The 19,008-nt window shown below is 37.4% G+C and overlaps 1 protein-coding gene across 3 annotated transcripts in view; it reads right to left on the bottom strand.

The window, feature by feature from the left end:
• The window catches only part of BRMS1L (BRMS1 like transcriptional repressor), a 32,416-nt gene extending 15,994 nt beyond the window's left edge, over nt 1-16,422 (bottom strand). Inside the window, exons 1-4 of one of the 3 annotated variants that reach the window (XM_059181922.1) lie at nt 16,099-16,422; nt 12,618-12,708; nt 8,222-8,349; nt 6,544-6,623 (exon numbers count right to left, since the gene is read on the bottom strand). In XM_059181922.1, coding sequence (XP_059037905.1) covers nt 6,544-6,623; nt 8,222-8,349; nt 12,618-12,708; nt 16,099-16,240 — 441 coding nt within the window. In that variant the 5' untranslated portion in view covers nt 16,241-16,422. Of the gene's footprint in view, nt 1-6,543; nt 6,624-8,221; nt 8,350-12,617; nt 12,709-13,478; nt 13,582-16,098 lie in introns of those variants that run through there. The other 2 variants (XM_059181923.1, XM_059181924.1) reach the window with 2 other exon arrangements.
• Nucleotides 16,423-19,008: the final 2,586 nt, after the last annotated feature.

Below are 19,008 nucleotides of genomic sequence, written 5' to 3'. Positions count from 1 at the left end.
CCATTTATAATAGCATCAAAAAAGAACAAAATACTTAGGAATAAACTTAAGGAACTTGCATATTAAAAACTATGAAACAGGGGCGCCTGGGTGGCTCAGTGTGTTAAGCTGCTGCCTTAGGCTCAGGTCATCATCTCAGGGTCCTGGGATCAAGTCCAGCATCGGGCTCTCTGCTCAGCCTGCTTCCTCCTCTCTCTCTCTCTGCCTGCCTCTCTGCCTACTTGTGATCTCTCTCTCTCTCTGTCAAATAAATAAATCTTTAAAAAATAAATAAATAAAAATAAAAACTATGAAACATTGATAAAAGAAATTAAACACAAATCAATGAAGACACTCCTATGTTCTTAGATTGGAAGACTTAACATTTTTTTAAAAAGTCCATAATAGTATCCAAAGTGGGGGCGCCTGGGTGGCTCAGGGGGTTAAAGCCTCTGACTTCGGCTCAGGTCATGATCTCAGGGTCCTGGGACTAAGCCCCATATCGGGCTCTCTGCTCAGCAGGAAGCCTGCTTCCTCCTCACTTTCTCTGCCTGCCTCTCTGCCTACTTGTGATCTGTCTGTCAAAAAAATAAATAAAATCTTTAAAATCTTCAAAGTGATTCACAAATACAATGCAAACTCTTATCAAAATCCCAATGGAATTTTTTTATAGAAATAGAAAAAAAAGCCTAAAATTAATATGGAACAACAAAAACTCAAATAGCTTAAAAAAAAAAAAAAAAAAAAAAAAAAAAAAAAATCTTCAGAAGGAATAACAAAACAAAGCCTCACATTTCCTAATTTCAAAATACATTACAAAGCTAATTAAAACAGTATGGTACTGGCATAAAGACAGGCATAGAGACCAATGGAAATAAAGCCCAGAAATAGAGACCCTAGAAATAAACCTATGTACACATGATCACCTAATCTTCAACAAGGGTGCAAAGAGTACATAATGGGAAAAGGCTAGTCTCTTCAACAAATGCTGTTGGGAAAACTGGACAGCCACAGGCAAAAGAATGAAATCTGACCCTTATCTTACGCCTTACACAAAAATAAATTCAAAGTGGATTAAAGGATTTTTTCAAAGGTTTATTTTTGAGAGAGAGAGCATGTGCACACGAGTTGGGGCAGGAAGCCAAGGGAGAGAGAATTTCAAGCAGACTCCCTGCTGAGGGTGGAGCTGATGGTGGCTCAATCCCACAACCCTGAGATCATGACCTGAGCTGAAATCAACAGTTGGGCACTTAACTGACTGAGCCACCAGGTGCCCCAAAACAGATTACAGATTTAAATAAAATTATAAAACTCCTAGAAGAAAATATAAAGGATAAGCTTCATGAAATTGCTCTAGGAAATGATTTCTTGAATATGATACCAAAAGCACAGTCAACAAAAGCAGAAAGAGATTAAGTGGGACTATATCAAACTAAACAGCTTCTGCACAGCAAAGGAAAAATGAGGGTGGAAAGGCAACCTACAGAATGGGAGAAAATATCTGAAAACCAAATATCAAAATATATAAGGAACTCAATTTAAAAATTAGCAAAGGACTTGAATAGACCTTTCTTCCAAAGAAGACCTATATGAGAAGATGCTCAACATCACTATTCATCAGAAAAATGTAAATTAAAATCACAGCATGGTGGGGGGAAGCTGGGTGTCTCAGTGGCTTGAGCATCCAACTCTTGGTTTCGGCTTAGGTTATGATTTTAGGGTCATGAGATTGAGCCCAGTGCTGGGCTCCACACTCAGTAGGGAGTCTGCTTAAGATTTTCTCTCCCTCTCCTTCTGCCCCTTCTCCTACTTCTCCTTCACACCTATTAGTAAGGATATTATCAAAAACAATAGATAACAAGTGTTGGTGAGGATATGGAGAAATTGAAACCCTTGTGCACAGGTGGAAGGAATGTAAAATGGTGTGTTTACTGTGAAAAATAGTATGGAATTTCCTTAAAAAATTAAAAACAGAACTATATGATCCAGCAATCTAACTTGAGTATACGCCCAAAAGAACTGAAATCAGGATCTCAAAGAGATTTGCACTCCTATGTTCACTGCAGCAGTACTCACAATAGCCAAGATGTGAAAAACAACCTAAATGCACACTGAAGGATGACTGAATAAAGAAAACGTGATATATACATACAATGAAATATTATTCAGTCTTTAAAAAATTAGGAAGTCTTGCCATATGCTACAACATGGAAGAGTCCTGAGCATATTATGCTAAATGAAATAAGTCAGTCACATAGGAACAGATATTGCATGATACCACTTATATAAGGTATACAAACCAGCCAAAAAAATAGAAATAGAGAGTAGCGAAAGGCTAGGGAAAAAGGAAACTGGGGAGTTGCTGCTGGGTGGGTATAAATATTCAGTTAAACCTCATGATTAAGTTTAGAGGTCTGTATTACAACAGTGTGCACCAATAGTTAACAATATTGTATTGCACATTTAGTATTTGTTAAGAGAGGTAAATCTCAATGTTAAGGGTTCTTACCACAGTTTAAAAAAATTTTTTTTAGGGGCACCTGGGTGGCTCAGTGGGTTAATAAGCCTCTGCCTTTGGCTCAGGTCATGATCTCAGGGTCCTGGGATTAAGCCCCCCATCAGGCTCTCTGCTCAGCAGAGAGCCTGCTTCCCCCTCACTCTCTCTGCCTTCCTCTCTGCCTACTTGTGATCTCTCACTCTCAAATAAATAAATAAAAATTTTTAAAAAAAATTTTTAAAGAAGAAAGTAAGAATAAAGAAAAAGATAAAAGAAATTCCACAGGAGGTAAGTTTTGGCTGGGAGCTCTCGAAACATGAGCATTAAGTCTCCAGGACTATACCATCCTTTTTGATCAAAGGAATCCACAACAGTGGATGTGCACTGTGGGGCATCTCATTATCGGTACCTTTGGCCTCCAGATATGAAATGATGAAGGACTTCACTATTGTGAAAAGAACAATATGTAGATTTTCTTAGGACATGAAAAAACTAATAATAAATAAATAAAGGAAATATTAACAAATCCACCATCACACAGAGAATTCTCATGCACCTCCCTCAGTAATTCAAAGATGAAACACACACAAAACAAGGAAACAATAAGTCCATACTTCTATAAATAAATAAACTGAAAGTGTTACAAAGAATGAGATATTTGCATAGTTTCAAAGTACTTCTCCCCAAAATACTTATTAATCACAATGTGAAAAAAAATAAGTGTACTTAGAGAAACCTGGAAGAAACCACTTAAATCAAGTGATCAAAGTGTGTATCACCAATAATGGTACATACCAAAACTGTGTGCTGCGTGATAGAATTCAGTGAGAAGAACACATCACTATTGTGATATTCTTACTGAGAGACAAAACCCACTTCTAATCAGGAAGAAATTGCAGACCAATTCAAAACTGACATGCTACATAATAACTGGACTGAAATTTTCAAATTTGTAAAGATCATGGAAGTCCAGGAAAGATTGAAGAATTGTTCCGCATTGAAGGAAACTAACAACATGACAACTAAATGCAAGGACACAGACACTAAGTGATTCTAAACTGGATCTTTGCTATTAAGGGTGCTGTTGGGACAACTGCTCAAACTTATATGAGGTCTGAGCATTAGATGGTAGTAGCATCAGTGTACATTTCCTGTTTTTGATGATTGTAGAATCCTTATACAAGAGAATGTCCCTCTTCTGTTGTATTGAGGGGTGATGAGGCATCATGTTGCCAACTCATTCTCATGTTCACCAGAAAAGCTTTTTCATACTTTCCTGCAACTTTTCTATAAGACTGTTAAAAATATATATGATAAAGGCAAGATGTACTAAACACTCATGGAACTAATGACTACAATCTTAAATATATATTCCTATGAAAAAGAAAGATATGGGATATTCTTAACTCATTTTATGGATCTTGAAATCAAATCAAGGACAATATGAGACTTAAAAATTAAATCTCACTGACGAAGAAATGAAGCTTCTAAACAAAATATTAGCAAACTGAATCTGATAATTCACGAGAAAAATAATGATTCCAGGAATTCAAGGATGGCTTACCATTAAAACATATATAGGGTGCCTGAGTGGTTCAGTGGTTTAAGCCTCTGCCTTTGGCTCAGGTCATGATCCCAGGGTTCTGGGATCAAGCCCCATATCAGGCCCTCTGCTCAGCGGGGAGCCTGCTTCCCCCTCTCTCTCTCAGCCTGCCTCTCTGCCTACTTGTGATCTCCCTCCATCAAATAAATAAATAACATCTTTAACAGCAAAAAAAAAAAAAAAAAAAAGACTGATTGAATAGATGCAGACCAAGCATTTAATAAAACCTAAAATGTAACAACCATTCCCGGTTTAAAAAAAAAAAAAAAAGAAAGAAAGAAAAGTTAATTTCCTTAACTCGATAAAAAGAGTATTTATCAAAACCCAATAGTAAATATCATACTTATTGGAAAGCCATAAGAAGCATTCCCTTAAGGAGTGCCTGGGTGGCTCAGTGGGTTAAGGCCTCTCTGCCTTTGGCTCAGGTCATGATCTCAGGGTCCTGGGATCGAGTCTCTCATCAGGCTCTCTGTTCAGCAGGGAGCATGCTTCCTCTTCTCTCTCTGCCTGTTTCTCTGCCTACTTGTGATCTTTCTCTGTATGTCAAATAAATAAAATCTCAAAAAAGAAGAAGAAGAAGCATTCCCTTAAAATCAAGAACACAACCACAATCTGCCTTCACTCCTTCTATTGCATGATGTTCTATCAGTCCCACTAAGACAAGTAAAACAAATAAAAGGAAGATCAGAATGGAAGAAACAAAGCCATTTTCACAAATGACATTTTTCACAAAAAAATCCTATTTTTCACAAATGACACAAACTGCCATTTTCCATAAATGACTACATGGAAAAATCTAAGAATCTGTAATTATTAGAATTAAGAGGGGTAGACACAGTTGGATATAATATCAATATACAAAAATACTTTTTTATACAGCAGCAGCAAATAAACAGTCATTTCTTAAAAGATATTACTAAACAACAAAAAATTTTAACAATAACGAGTGTAAGAAGAGCAAAGTAAAATTACCAGTTTATTAAGATATTAAGACTTACTAGACTGAAAGCAGTAAAGAAGGTATTATGCTACCAGAGCAGAAATAGTCAAACAGATGAATGGAACAAATTAAAACAGCTAGAAACAAGCTGCCATGTAAATGGACATTTGATGTAAGAAAGAGATGGGGAGGAAAAAGGATGGAATTGCTGATTTATGGTAAAACAATGGAGTATAGAATAAACAGTGTTGACATTAACATCCAAATGCAAAAAAAAAAAAAAATCCATACTTTATATCATATGCAAAAATTAGAGGTAGGTTAGCAATTTAAATGTTAAAAAGCAGAATTTCAGCCTTTGAAAGGAAAATGTTTTTTTTTTTTAAGATTTTATTTATTTATTTGACAGAGAGAAAGAGATCACAAGTAGGCAGAGAGGGGGAAGCAGGCTCCCCACAGAGTAGAGAGCCCAATGTGGGGCTCTCTCCCAGGACCTTGAGATCATGACCTGAGCCAAAGGCAGAGACTTAACCCACTGAGCCATCCAGGCACCCCAAAAATATATCTTTTTACCTCAAAGTGGGAAAGACACACGAAGCATGTATCATAAAGGAAAGATGAAAAATTCAGCTACATTAGAATGTACAACTCTAGTTCATCAAGTCATCAAAAACAGTGAAAAGACATCCCATTGCCTGGGTAAAAATATTTGCAAAGCATATAACTAGCAAAGCATTTGTATCCAGAATATATAAAGAACCTCTACAGTCAATGAGAAAAACACTAAAAGCCCAACATAAAGGCATAAGAGTTAAATAGGCACTTCTTAGGAAGACAAATCCAAGCAGCCAATAAACATCAAAAAGTTGTTTCATCTCAGTAGTAATCAAGAAAATGAAACAACACATTCCATCATTTTTATATCTATCTACTCCTAGTATTTTAATAATTTACAGATATAGTAAAATAACAAATTAAGATAAGAATCATTAATCTCTTATTTTTCTTATGATCTTATCTAGGTTATATGAAAAGTTATCTGCAAAATCAACAGTGGGTTTTTAAAACACTATTCAAATAAAGAGAACATAGAGAAAAATACATCTGTTTTTCACCATAGAGAATTCTGCCCTGAGATGTGGAAACAGAGCTGGAGAACCAGATTAATAATAAGCCCAACATTCTAACTGTACCACTAGATTTTTTGAGTCTTAACTTGAATTTTAAACTAATTGCACTAATATTTTCAGCAATGCTAAATGACATGTAATGATCATTACAAAGTCTTTTTAAGGTAACAGTTGCAAAACTAAAATTATCTTAGTACTTTTCTATTGTCCCTTCTTTGGGTTCTATCTCCAATAGAGCTTCCACAGTAGCTATATTTTAAAAAGAAAATTCACAAGTGTTAAGCTAAAGTACAGTTTAATTTTTTTCATTTATTTTATTTACTTTTTTAATTACTGCACTCAGAAAAAGACTTAGAGTTGAAATTAGCTTAAAAGTTAAGTAAAATAACAGTACCTCACAATGTTGGCGAGAAGCTTGAATTTCACATTCATATTTGTTCTTTACAGATTCTAAGCAGAGCTCTCTATAGATTCCTGCAACCAAACACAGTCACTCTGATTATATCATCAGTAATGAGATTCATGTTCACTTCCCCATAGGAGTTCTGTCTAACTGTATTTTACAATATGAATCAGGAAGAAACTGACAAATGATTCTAGCTTTATCTTTAAAAACTAAAAAAGAGTCGGGGCGCCTGGGTGGCTCAGTGGGTTAAAAACTAAAAAAGGATCAATTATCAGACTGAAAAACTAAGAATTTAAGAACTAGGAAGAAACTGCATGCAAATTTTAGTTCTTACTTCATTCTTCTGAAGAGCACTCCTAAAATGTTTGATAGAGAATGATCGAAATGAAAATAAAACTCCTTTCCTGTGAAAAGTAACCCCTCAGGACTCATAATGGATATAGTCAATAAACTCTGGTTTCATTAATCATATCTTCTCAAAGTAGTAAGTGGATACCATAACCAACAAAACCACTATTTTTTAACTATTATTTATTTTCAGAGTCCAAAGGTTCCAAGAAGATTAAATGTATAAACTGATAACAAAATGCATAAACTGATATGATGTTTGAGTGCTCCTGACAGAGCCTTATCTAAAGAATGGATGCTCAAGAGAGGTTACTTAAAGCTACCAAGACAGTAGTATAAAATAGGCAACATGGCTATGCAAATACGTCAAAAAACAACAAACTCAGAGCTTCAGATATATATACCAAACTCCATGCCACAGTTGACCTTAGAAATGTAGTCCTTTCTTATATGGTAAAGGCATGGGACAGATATCTGGAACTAGGCCATTAGCTATACATTCACACATACACTATTCTTTGTACAAGCAAAAAATAAATGAGGCCACACAGTAAAAAAGTGAGTGACTCAAGTAGTATTTCCTAAATATCCAGTAAGTCTCACTCATTTCTTTTAGACTGTCAAAGAAAATTAAGGACTTATTTCCTTTTCAGGGTGTGCTAACCAAGTATGCAAAGATAGCAAGTATCACATCATCTACATATTTAATATTAAGCATTCAAGAATAAAATTTGGCCTAAGGCAGATTTAGTACAAAAAGAACTTATAATAAAGAATGCCTTAGGCATTACATAATAGGTGCAGGAAGATCAGTTAGTGTCCCCCAAAAAGAAAAAAATATTAGCATTAGCTAAAATCCAGTTTTAGCCTAATTATGAAAAATCATAAGTGATCTTCAAATAGATATATCCCTTGTCATGAGTGCTAGGACACAATTCTGAGGCTGGATCCCAATTACAAATGGAAAACTGAGTACTTAAATTGAAACTCAATTTATCTAACAAGAAATTAAACTGAAATAGTAACAATTGCTCTTAATAAAATGTCTTGTTTCTAATTGTTTTACATGTGAAAGTATCTTCTCAACAACATTGCAAGCAATCTAAGGACTTTTTTTTTTTTTTTGGATCCCCCCACAGTAACAGAGGAAAGCAAGAGGTATTTATTAAATAATTGTGGGCTGATTGACTGAAATACTCTTTTCACTGTAAATATATTTGTGATTTCATTAACAAGAAACACTCACTTGACAAATACCTTTCAAGTCTAGTGAAGAGTTCGTATTCTACTGTATGGAAAAGATGTTTCACTTTCCTACCTGCTACCTTTGTACGAATTTGCATATTTTCTTGTAAAGTTGCCAGTGGTTCCAAATATTCTGGTGCTTTTCCAGCTATGACTTCTTGTAGTTTTGCATCCACCTGACTTAATCGTTCTTTATAAAGTCTTAACAAAGCAAAAATTAAAATATTAATTTTAAAAGCCCAACAAAGGCTAACAGTTCACCATTTCTATACATTCTCTCTTCCTAGTATCATTCATATTCTAATAACCTAACAAATGTATTTTTGTCTTAATCTCAAGTGAAAAACTCAATTACATTATTTCACTTTATGCATGTAATCACAAAGTAGGTATTTTTCTCTTTTTTTTTGATGTATCATTTTTTAATGATTAATTCACAGTACAAAAATACAATTAAGATACTACTTTTTTTGCACTCTAGATTTCTGGTTTTGTTTTAACTGCAGGACAATAAATCAGTTCTAGGCAAAAAATTTATTTAAACACTGAGCTTAAAAGAAACAAAGATATCATTTTGAATAATTTAGATAGAGATATTACTCATTGTCAAAATAGTTAATTCCCTGGTTTCTCTTCATTGTTCCTGAAAAGGAGTCTGTGTTCTATTCGGCCTACATGGTTTTTACAAAGAAGAAAGTGATGGAGGTAAAAACCAAAGGCTATAGAACTTGTGATCTGCATAACAGTTTGTCTGGACTGGAAATGAAGAAACTAGAACAAAAGGTGTTGCTCAGTGATTGGGAAAATGAACTTATAGGAGACCCCTGTTGTTGTATTTATGAATTTACATACAAATACTCTACTTTGCCAGCTGTCACAGTAATAACTTTACCTTGATTATCAATGACTGAGTACCTGAGACTACTCATTGTGGCAATAATCCTGCAGGATGGAACTCTTTAACAGGAAGATGTTTTCATTGTCCTCTATGAAAGGCACTTTTAATCCTGGCTTTGTTGCATTTTAAAGATATGCTAAAAATTTCAAAGCAGATTGACAATTTGAAATCACTGAGGCATCCGGTGGCTCAGTCAGTAAAGCATCCGACTCTTGATTTCCACTCAGGTCATGATCTTGAGGTTGTGAGACCAATCCTGCTTTAGAGTCTCTCTCACCTTCTCCCTACCCCTGCTTGTGCACACACTCTCTCTCTCTCAAAACAAAACACAATTTAAGATCATTTTGTAAACTCTTTTTTTTTTTTTTGCCATTCATTACATTCTCATCGGTGAAGAATGTGTCATAAGGAGGGCAGGTAGTAACTGCTGAAAGAAACCACTTATTATCCTTGTAGGTGTTAGTATAATTAGCAGTTGGCTTTTGAAAACTTTACAGTACCTGACTTTCATATCTTCTTCTTGAAGATATAAACCAATACAATTAAGACAATTAGGGAGGGGGATGGAAATGGGTTAAATAGGTGATCAGGATTAACAGATGCACTCATTGTGATGAGCACCAAGTGATTATGGAATTGCTGAATCGCTACATTGTACACCTGCAATTAATAAAACACTGTACATTAACTGGAATTAAAATAGAAGCCTTCAAAAAAAAACCAAGATAATCAATATTGGTGTTTATAACTGATAATTAGCATAAAGATTTATATGATGATTCTGAAGAAATTGAGCAAGTTTGGGTGTTAATACAATAAATTTTTTAACAAAAAAAGGAAAAATTACCTGAGTTAACTGCCAATAATACATTTTCATATCTGTGTTAAATTTTTCTAAAACTAAGATACAATGAATGTGTAAAACTACAACATGATACTTATAGTTTTTGAAATCATAAATACAACTTTAGGCAAAATGCTAAAAATTTCATGCAAATGAAGACTGAACCTAAAAAACATCAAATTTAAAATATTGATAAGGTATCTCTAATAGGTGAACAGCAGCTTAAATGAACAAGATATGTGAGTTAATAACAGGTAATTACACTTTTAAAAGAAGAGATTCCTCAATATCAGCATGATTTCAACAACCTTGAGGGGCGCCTGGGTGGCTCAGTGGGTTAAGCCGCTGCCTTCGGCTCAGGTCATGATCTCAGGGTCCTGGGATCGAGTCCCGCATCGGGCTCTCTACTCAGCAGGGAGCCTGCTTCCTCCTCTCTCTCTCTCTCTGCCTGCCTCTCTGCCTACTTGTGATCTCTCTCTGTCAAATATATAAATAAAATCTTTAAAAAAAAAAAAAAAAAACCTTGAAATTCAGATACTAACTCATCAAAGGCAAGAATCATGAGTTCCTCACAAACATCCCCAATACTATTCAGAGTAGAAAACCAATTCATGTTTATTGGCTACAGACATTGAAATAAGTGGAAACTCAGGTGGTTTCAGTTCCTCCATCTTTTTAACAAGGTAGGAGAAACTTCCACCAGTATACAAACTGCAAATGGTATATTTTTGCCCTATGAAAAGAGTGTTAAAACCGGAGAAGCAGGATAACTTGTTGTTGAAGCAGGATAACTTCTTTTTGTTGTTGTTCTATTATTATTATATTTCCCACCTCTTCTAAAGAGGATTTGAGACAGCTTACAGAGATACACAGTACAACAGGATAAAAATAGCATTGAGGCACATGAAAAAATAAGATAATTATAAACCTAGTGCAAAGATTATTTCTAAAATATATTTCTGAATACCAATTCCTTGAGAAATAATCCTATTAGTAGTGGTAATGGGTCTACTTTTAATACTTTCTGAGATGAATGAGGCTGGTGGGGGACCTGGCTTGTGGTCATAATAAGCCATGAAAAAGCAAAAATCAAGGCAAATGCCAGCCCCAAGATGAACAAGATTAGGCTTAAAGAGTGACTAGTTGCAAAGTGTTCCTTGGTAATGTCTTATACTGGAACTATGCAGTACTCTTCATTTCTTGGAAAACCATAAAATATATTTTAAAAGTTCAATAGGTATATCTTAATTAATTGTATGAGAATTATTCATTCATGGCTTACCTATACTAAAATACAAAAACACAAATTTGCTTCTTTTCAGAATGATCCTGGATGAACTCTCCATGCTGCCCAAATAATGGATCCTCTGGCGATCCAAACTAATTTTAATTTAAAATTAATAATGTAAATCTTTAGAATAAAAAAATGATACCATGTTTTTTTGAGCAAAAAATTTTAAAATTTGGATTAGTTTTATTAATTTGTTGCACTAGCTTGACACATTTATATATTCACCTCTCACACTAATGAAAGTTAAGACCAGAAATGGCATAAACAGCAGGATTCATTTAGTAAACAAATCTGTCCCCGTTTAGTCTGGCAATTCCAGATATTAAGCATGTTTTCATCTCTTCTTTGGGCCTCTCTAGGGAAAACGCAAGAGAACAGAGTAGCAAAATTATGAAGAATTCAGGAAAAGCCAGCTTCTAAATGAATTAAGGTGTCCATATTCTCAGAAGTTTCTTTCATTTACAATTCCTAATAAGTTGTTATGCCCCATGACTCTGCCAGCAAGTTTCAAAGTAAAAGCTCACCCTTAAGATTTTTTTTTTAATCTTCATCTGCATCTATTCTGTTTTCTCAAATCACTGGGACCCATTCTTGTGTAAGCAACTGCTCATAAGAGTTCAGGTATTATGAAGAAGGGGTAGAAAAGAGTATCTAATTAACACCCACTGTGCGCCAGCCAAGACGAAGAATTTCACATACTGCTTATAAAATCCTTACAGTTAACAATAAAAAAGCTACTATTATACCTTTTTAATCTGTGAAGAAAGCCTGGATTCAGAAGCTATGCTTTTTCTACTCCACTATATTTCCTCCAAAGTAATGTGCCTTAGTGGAAGGAACGCCATAATACTAGGAGGCAGAAGGCCCAGCTTAGTTTATCATTTTCTGATGAACTGTGGGCAAATCACTTTACTCCTCTGAGCATTAATTTTCTCACAGGTAAAATGGAGATAAGGCTATCTTCCAACCTTACAGAGTTGCTGCAAGGAGCAAACTAAATAATGTGAAAACATGTACGTACTATCCAATGTTGATATAAACAAAAAGCACTATACCATTCTTGGGAAATATTTTCCTATTCTAAAATTCTAAAGAAAAAAAAAATTCTAAAAATGCTATCTTTATCCAATTACCTAACAAAGAAATGAATGAAGCGGATTAGAGCCAAGAGTGCAACAAGCCAGGGAAAACATTTTAATACCAACATCCATATAGAAATGTTATTATACCCCCCCAAAAAAACCTGCCTCAAAATCCTCAGTTGAGTTAATGAGGTCTTCAGGAGGCAAACCACAGTTGAAGCCTCTTTCAGATGGGTCAGTCCCATAAAATACAAAAAGGAAAATACTTTAGAGTAAATAGAATTTCTCTTGTGCTAATATACAAGTGACATGATTGAGATTCAGTGACAATGACCTTCTGACATCACTACTTACTGATCCTTGAGATCGGTAAACTGTTTTTCTAGATTGGACATTTCATCTAAACATTCCATTCTTCTTCTTTCGCAGTCTTCATCATCCATTTCTGTTAAAAAAAGGCAAATAGCAAAGAAGAAATTAATTTTATGTTCCAAATTATCTGAATATTAATGAAAATAGTAAAACACACACACACACACACACCAAACTATAATATGAAATTAGATATGCAAGGCCTATATTCAGCCTTAAGAGAAAATAAATATTTAACCAAAATAATTTGCACTACAGACTTTAACCTAAAATAAAAAAGAGAATTAAAGCTTAAAGGGCTGACATCAAGCTATACTATATGAAGTAATTAAACCACTTTCGGGGGCGCCTGGGTGGCTCAGTGGGTTAAGCCTCTGCCTTCAGCTTAGGTCATGATCTCAGGGTTCTGGGGATCGAGTCCCGCATCCGGCTCTCTGCTCGGCAGGGAGCCTGCTTCTTCCTCTCTCTCTCTCTCTCTGCCTGCCTCTCTGCCTACTTGTGATCTCTCTCTGTCAAATAAAAAAATAAAATCTTTTAAAAAAAAATTACCACTTTTGGTTTATTTTCCATCAACTCAATAGAACTTAAGCACCTAAATGATTATGTCCATGAAAGGACACTGCTCAAAAACACTTTTGGAATTCTTCTTTCAGAAATGCTTATGTGACTGACTTGCCAATCAAATAAAAAGAAAACTAATTTCATTCTGTTTACCACAAGATATCTTGGTCTCCTACTCATATTCTCATTGTTCCCTCTCCCCAAATTACTGTCAGTAAATGAGAAAAAGGAATATGAAGAGAAAAACAAGCAAACTTTTGAAAGAAAGCAACTGTTAATTACCAGCTCTCTCCTATTTTCCATATCTTCTATTTTTACATTACATATATTCAACACTTCAAAATAAGTGAAGCACAAGATGATCTGCCTCTTGATCTGCATCAAATAAACGTCAACTATGAGAAAGAGTTAAATTGTGTGCAGTTACCATACAGCAAGAAACTATAGGGTTCATTTTTTCTTTTAACTTTCCTCAAACAGATTAAAATTATTTCTGGCTCTTAATAGCTTACTCTTTGGCTATTTAAAACTTGGTCCCTCAAGATGACTCACTTCCCAGTATCTCTGGATTGTAGAGTGTTTTGTTTTGTTTTGTTTTATAGCTTCAGGACCTGCTTAGTACCAAGGTTTGGGAAGAATAAAACTATGGAAGTTTAACATAAAGATATGGCAGAAAAGAAATGCTTTCACAAGAAGCAAACCGCATAATTTATTTAAATAATGTCTTTGCATTTAAAAAACTTGACTTTTGTAGTTCAAATTATTATTACCTTCTTCAAAATTAAGTTGTCCATTATTTTCTGGGATGGAATAAAAATCAATGAAAAATCAGGGCACCTGGGTGGCTCAGTGGGTTAAGCCTCTGCCTTCGGCTCAGGTCATGATCTCAGGTCCTGGGATCAAGACTCGCATCGCATCAGGCTCTCTGCTCAGCTGGGAGCCTGCTTCCCCCTCTCTCTTTCTACCTGCCTTTCTGCCTACTTGTGATCTCTGTTTGTCTGAGAGTTGTCAAAAATATTTTTTAAAAAATCAATAATCACAAAAGCATAAAAATTAGGGAGAATTTTAACAAATTAATGTCATTTTGTGAGATCCTATATCCCATCAAAAAAACAAAGAACACTTGAAGATGAAGTGTTTTTACAGATCTAGAAAATGTATTCACGTACATCCCAGATGTTCTCGTTGCTTACTTTTGAAATCTCACCTACTTCAATGGCTAGGCAGGTGACCTCCAAATTATGCTTCCTATCCCAGGCAGGTTCCAATGCCACATTTCCATCTGTCAGTTGACACTGACTTAAATATACCACCATCACCTCAAAAGCAACATGTCTGAAATACTCTTAACTTTCGTCTTCATCTAAAATCTTTCACTTTTCTATTTCTATGCATGCTATTACCATTCTCCTTGTATCTGAGGTTTTCCTCTTTTACCTTCATTCCTAAACTTGCATATATCAATCCTGTTCTGTGCTTTTCTTCAAAATCTTTCACATCTATATCTTCTTTTTCTTTTCCAGGTCAAATCCTTCTCCCACCAAAACTGGTTTCTCACTCTTTTGAATAAGCCTTAAACTCTAGGTGTTGCACTTTTTCTTATATTCCTCTCAAGCCAACATATGACCCCAATCCAAATTCTAGCCATTCTTCAAGTTAATTAAAATAATCCCACTTTTTTCAACTAGACTTTGCTGACCACCCTATTCTGAAAGATTTCCTCTGCCTCTGAAAATACTATAGCATTGTTTACAGTTAAGTATTCATTTGGTAGTTTGAGTATCAAGTACTAATTTATGACAGCTGTTTAATTGAAATCAGATCATAACTATTTTTTTATACCTCAAAACTGAGTGGTGCCCAGTGCAGCTCAAGGAAATCACTCATAAATGTCTATTTGGGGAATGACTAACTTATTGATTGAAATTACATACTTCCATGGAGATTTGTTTTGAAAGAGGAACCTGAAAAAGAGGGTGTCAGGGCATTAACAGACTGTCATCAAATGCTTGCTTTACATGACCAAAATCAGGCCAAGACAAAGAAGTTCAAGTTTCATCCTCATCACATGGAAAAAAGAAAAAGAACCCAGGCAATCACATATTCCATTTCTTTTTTTAATAACCATCCTAAATGTTTGCAAAATTGACCCATGATGTTAGTCGGCCTTCCGACCCCAAAAACCTGAAAAAGCCCAAAATTATTAAAGATTGCAGGGAAGAAAAGATTTGGAAAATTTCAGAGCTGCTCCAAATCAACGAATTTAAAAGCATATGAAGACCCAAAATCACCCCTAATCTTGGGATCTTCTCAGTCTTGCAAAGTTCAGACAGATGCCGTAAATGGGACAGCTCCAAGTCAGCCCCCGCCTGAGCACTGATGTCAAGAGCTGACTGACAGGCTGACTCGGAAACTGAGATTAACAAATTCTAAACCAGCCAAGAACAGGCTCAAATCTAACTAACCTCGGCCCTGACAACCCGCCCAGGTTGAGAAGGGCTGGAAAGATAAAAATAAGAAAAGAAGTCGGTGGTCTGGGGCCAAGAGGCATTTCCAAGGTCTCCCAAAAAGCTGCGGGGTATTCCCGGCTTTGGTCCACAGCCCCCAGCGCTGCCCGGAGGTCCCGGGGCGGGTCCGACCGCGAACAGGACAGCACAGCGTCCCGGAGCTGGGCAAGCCCAGGCCCGCGCCCGGTCCCGCCCCGCCAGCAGGGACCCGCCTGGAGCCAAGCAGCTCCCCACGACCAGTCCCGGTGCTGCCGAGGGCCGGGAGCCAGTCTCCGCCCCTTCCCTCTCTCCCCGCCCCGCACTCCCAGCAGGACGCAGCTGCCCGGCGTGCGGAGAGCGGCCTGTCGTGAGCCCAGCGCGAGGGCTCAGGGTCCCGGCCCCAGAGGGTTGCACACCTGAGCTATCTCCATCCTCGGAGACCGACGAGCTTTCCGTGTCCTCGTCCTCCGAGCTGCTCCCCTCGTTTTCAGCGTAGTCCACCTCCATCTCATCGTGATGGTTTGTCTCCTTCTTATCCCCTCGGGAATGGACTGGCATTTTCCAGCCGCGCCGTCGCTTCCCACTCCCGGTGCCCAGCCCAGCCACCGCCGCTTCAATGAAGGGCGCGCCAAACGCCCCGACCCACCCAGCGGCCGAGCGCGTTCTGAACCCCCTCAGCTCCTCCCCGCCCCCGGCCCGAGCCTCACAACCTAACCCGCAGGCTCTGCGCTGGGAGCTCTGCCATTGGTGGAGGCCGTCCTTCGAGCCGGGGGGGTGGGGCTTGCCCTGCTCGGGGATGGTTGGTTGCCCGTAATTACGGCGCGGCCTTGCAATGCGTGTCGGTAGTCGTAGTCCTTACTACTCAGACCTGCAGGGGCTGCCGCCTTCCAAGCTGCAACAACCCCGGTCACTTCTTGCTTGTGGACTTCAAGTCCCACAAGGCACAACAATTGACAGACTCGTTCGCAGTTTATAAACTAAAACAGAAACAGATTGTGTGAATTTGGTCTGTATTTATTCTTTTCCCGCCAAGTGATTGCCCGAGCTCCCTGGCTATCCCAAGATGTTACTGTCAGATGTGAAAAGGTCTTTTGCCTGAGGGTGTTCCTCCTCGTTGAGCCTGGAGGAACTGGAAAATTTCTCTTATACCTAAGGACATTTATTACCGCTAATAACCTATTATATTTAATTAGTAACTACAGTCGATAATTTGCAGCAGGTTGCACAAAAATCTTTAAGTCGTTCTTGAAACATTTGCAACCAATAATATGGAAGGGAAGGAAGTTTTATCTTGACATTTTCATTTGATATTGTTTTGCATTCATTTTTTACTACATACAGCATGCAGATGGAAGCCACCAGGCTTGATTTAACTTCAGTTTCCTTTTCTAAGATTTTATTTATTTATTTTTGAGAGAGAGCACGAGCAGGGGTCAGGGGCAGAAGGAGAAGCAGACTCCTTGCTGAGCAGGGAACCCAGTAGGGGACAGATCCCAGGACCCTGGGATTATGACAGGAACTGAAGGCAGACACATAACCAACAACAGGGCCACCCAGGTCCCCTTAACTTCAGTTTTCAATGAAAAATACATATCTGACTCAATTAAATGTTATATCTTCTCAATTATAGGTAAAATAGACAAGGTAGACTCAATAAATATCATAATCATAATTCATCATTGACTACTTTTACCCCGGTAAGCTCTTTACATTAGTCATAGTGAGTTTAATTCTCAGTTTAATAGTCCTGAAGTAGATACTATTATTATTCCCACTTTGCAAATAAGGACATTTAATTTGCAGACAAATCTAAAAACTGTGTTTTCACCACTCTTCAGAAGACAGAGATTCTTCTTGCAGTGGCAATTTGCTATTGAAATATTTTATAGAATACTGTGGATTGTACAGCATTTATTTCTCCAACCATGTCCAAGACATTTGAAGGAGAATGGTAAGGGTATCCTGGCATAATTACATTAAAGTTCGATTTAGAATTTTTTTAAAGATTTTTATTTATTTATTTGGCACAGAGAGAGAGAGGTCACAAGTAGGCAGAGAGGCAGGCAGAGAGAGAGGGGGAAGCAGGCTCCCTGCTGAGCAGAAAGCCTGATGAGGGGCTCAATCCCAGGACCCTGAGATCATGACCTGAGCTGAAGGCAGAGGCTTAACTCACTGAGCCACCCAGGTGTCCCTCAATTTAGAATTTAATGACAGAAACCATTTCAAGTTCTACCCATTTCTACAGGGTAAAATCCAAATTAAGAGACTTTTATTATCTAGTGTCAGCCTACTTCTCTTACTATATTCTCCAAAACTGAACTCTTCAGTTGCTAAACACAAACTGTTTCCCATTCCAATGTCTTTGCACATCCTGTTCTCTCTGCTCTCTCTGCATCCTCTTCCACTCCTTTTCTTTTTCAAATCCACTTTCTTGACAACATGCATCACCAACCCTCCAGACTGCTGCTGTACTTTGTATTCTGCAACTTTGTATTTGTTTTCTATCATATTGTGAATTTTTTAGCAGATGCATCTCACCTATGGGATTGTGAGTTCCTTGAGAGCAGAGACTGTCTTGGTCTGGGGTCCTATTTCAAAGACATACAGTAAAGGCGGGTAAAGTTGTGATGGAAACTAGAAGGGTGCTGGTACACATATACACCTTATGTGAGTGGTGTGGATTAAAGGGGGCAGCCATGGGTGCCTGGGTGGCTCAGTGGGTTAAGCCGCTGCCTTCGGCTCAGGTCATGATCTCAGGGTCCTGGGATCAAGTCCCGCATCGGGCTCTCTGCTCAGCAGGGAGCCTGCTTCCCTTCCTCTCTCTCTGCCTGCCTCTCTGCCTACTTGTGATCTCTCTCTGTCAAATAAATAAATAAAATCTTAAATAAATAAATAAATAAAGGGGGCAGCCATCTTAGCTCCAACCGATTGCTATTACATTAGAATTCTGGCTTAGTTGTTGGACCTTCCAGTTTTTGAGAGAGACTAGGTATTTAGATCCTCTATGTGATCTATCCAGATTTGTAAACATGTTCTCAGGCATGTTTGTTTTTGTTGTTGTTGTTGTTGGTGGTGGTGGTTTGGTTTGGTTTGGTTTCTTAAACCCCAGACCAAACGAAAACATCTGTGGGTAAGGGCACCTGGGTGGCTCAGTGGGTTAAGCCACTGCCTTCAGCTCAGGTCATGATCTCAGGGTCCTGGGATAGAGTCCCGCATTGGGCTCTCTGCTCAGCAGGGAGCCTGCTTCCTTCTCTCTCTCTCTGCCTGCCTCTCCAACTACTTGTGATTTCTCTCTGTCAAATAAATAAATAAAATCTTTAAACAAA

The sequence above is a fragment of the Mustela lutreola genome, chromosome 7 (assembly GCF_030435805.1).
Source record: "Mustela lutreola isolate mMusLut2 chromosome 7, mMusLut2.pri, whole genome shotgun sequence".
Classification (NCBI taxonomy): Eukaryota; Metazoa; Chordata; class Mammalia; order Carnivora; family Mustelidae; genus Mustela; species Mustela lutreola.
The sequence above is the reverse complement of the archived record's forward strand: the minus strand, read 5'-3'. Positions and strand labels throughout refer to the sequence as shown.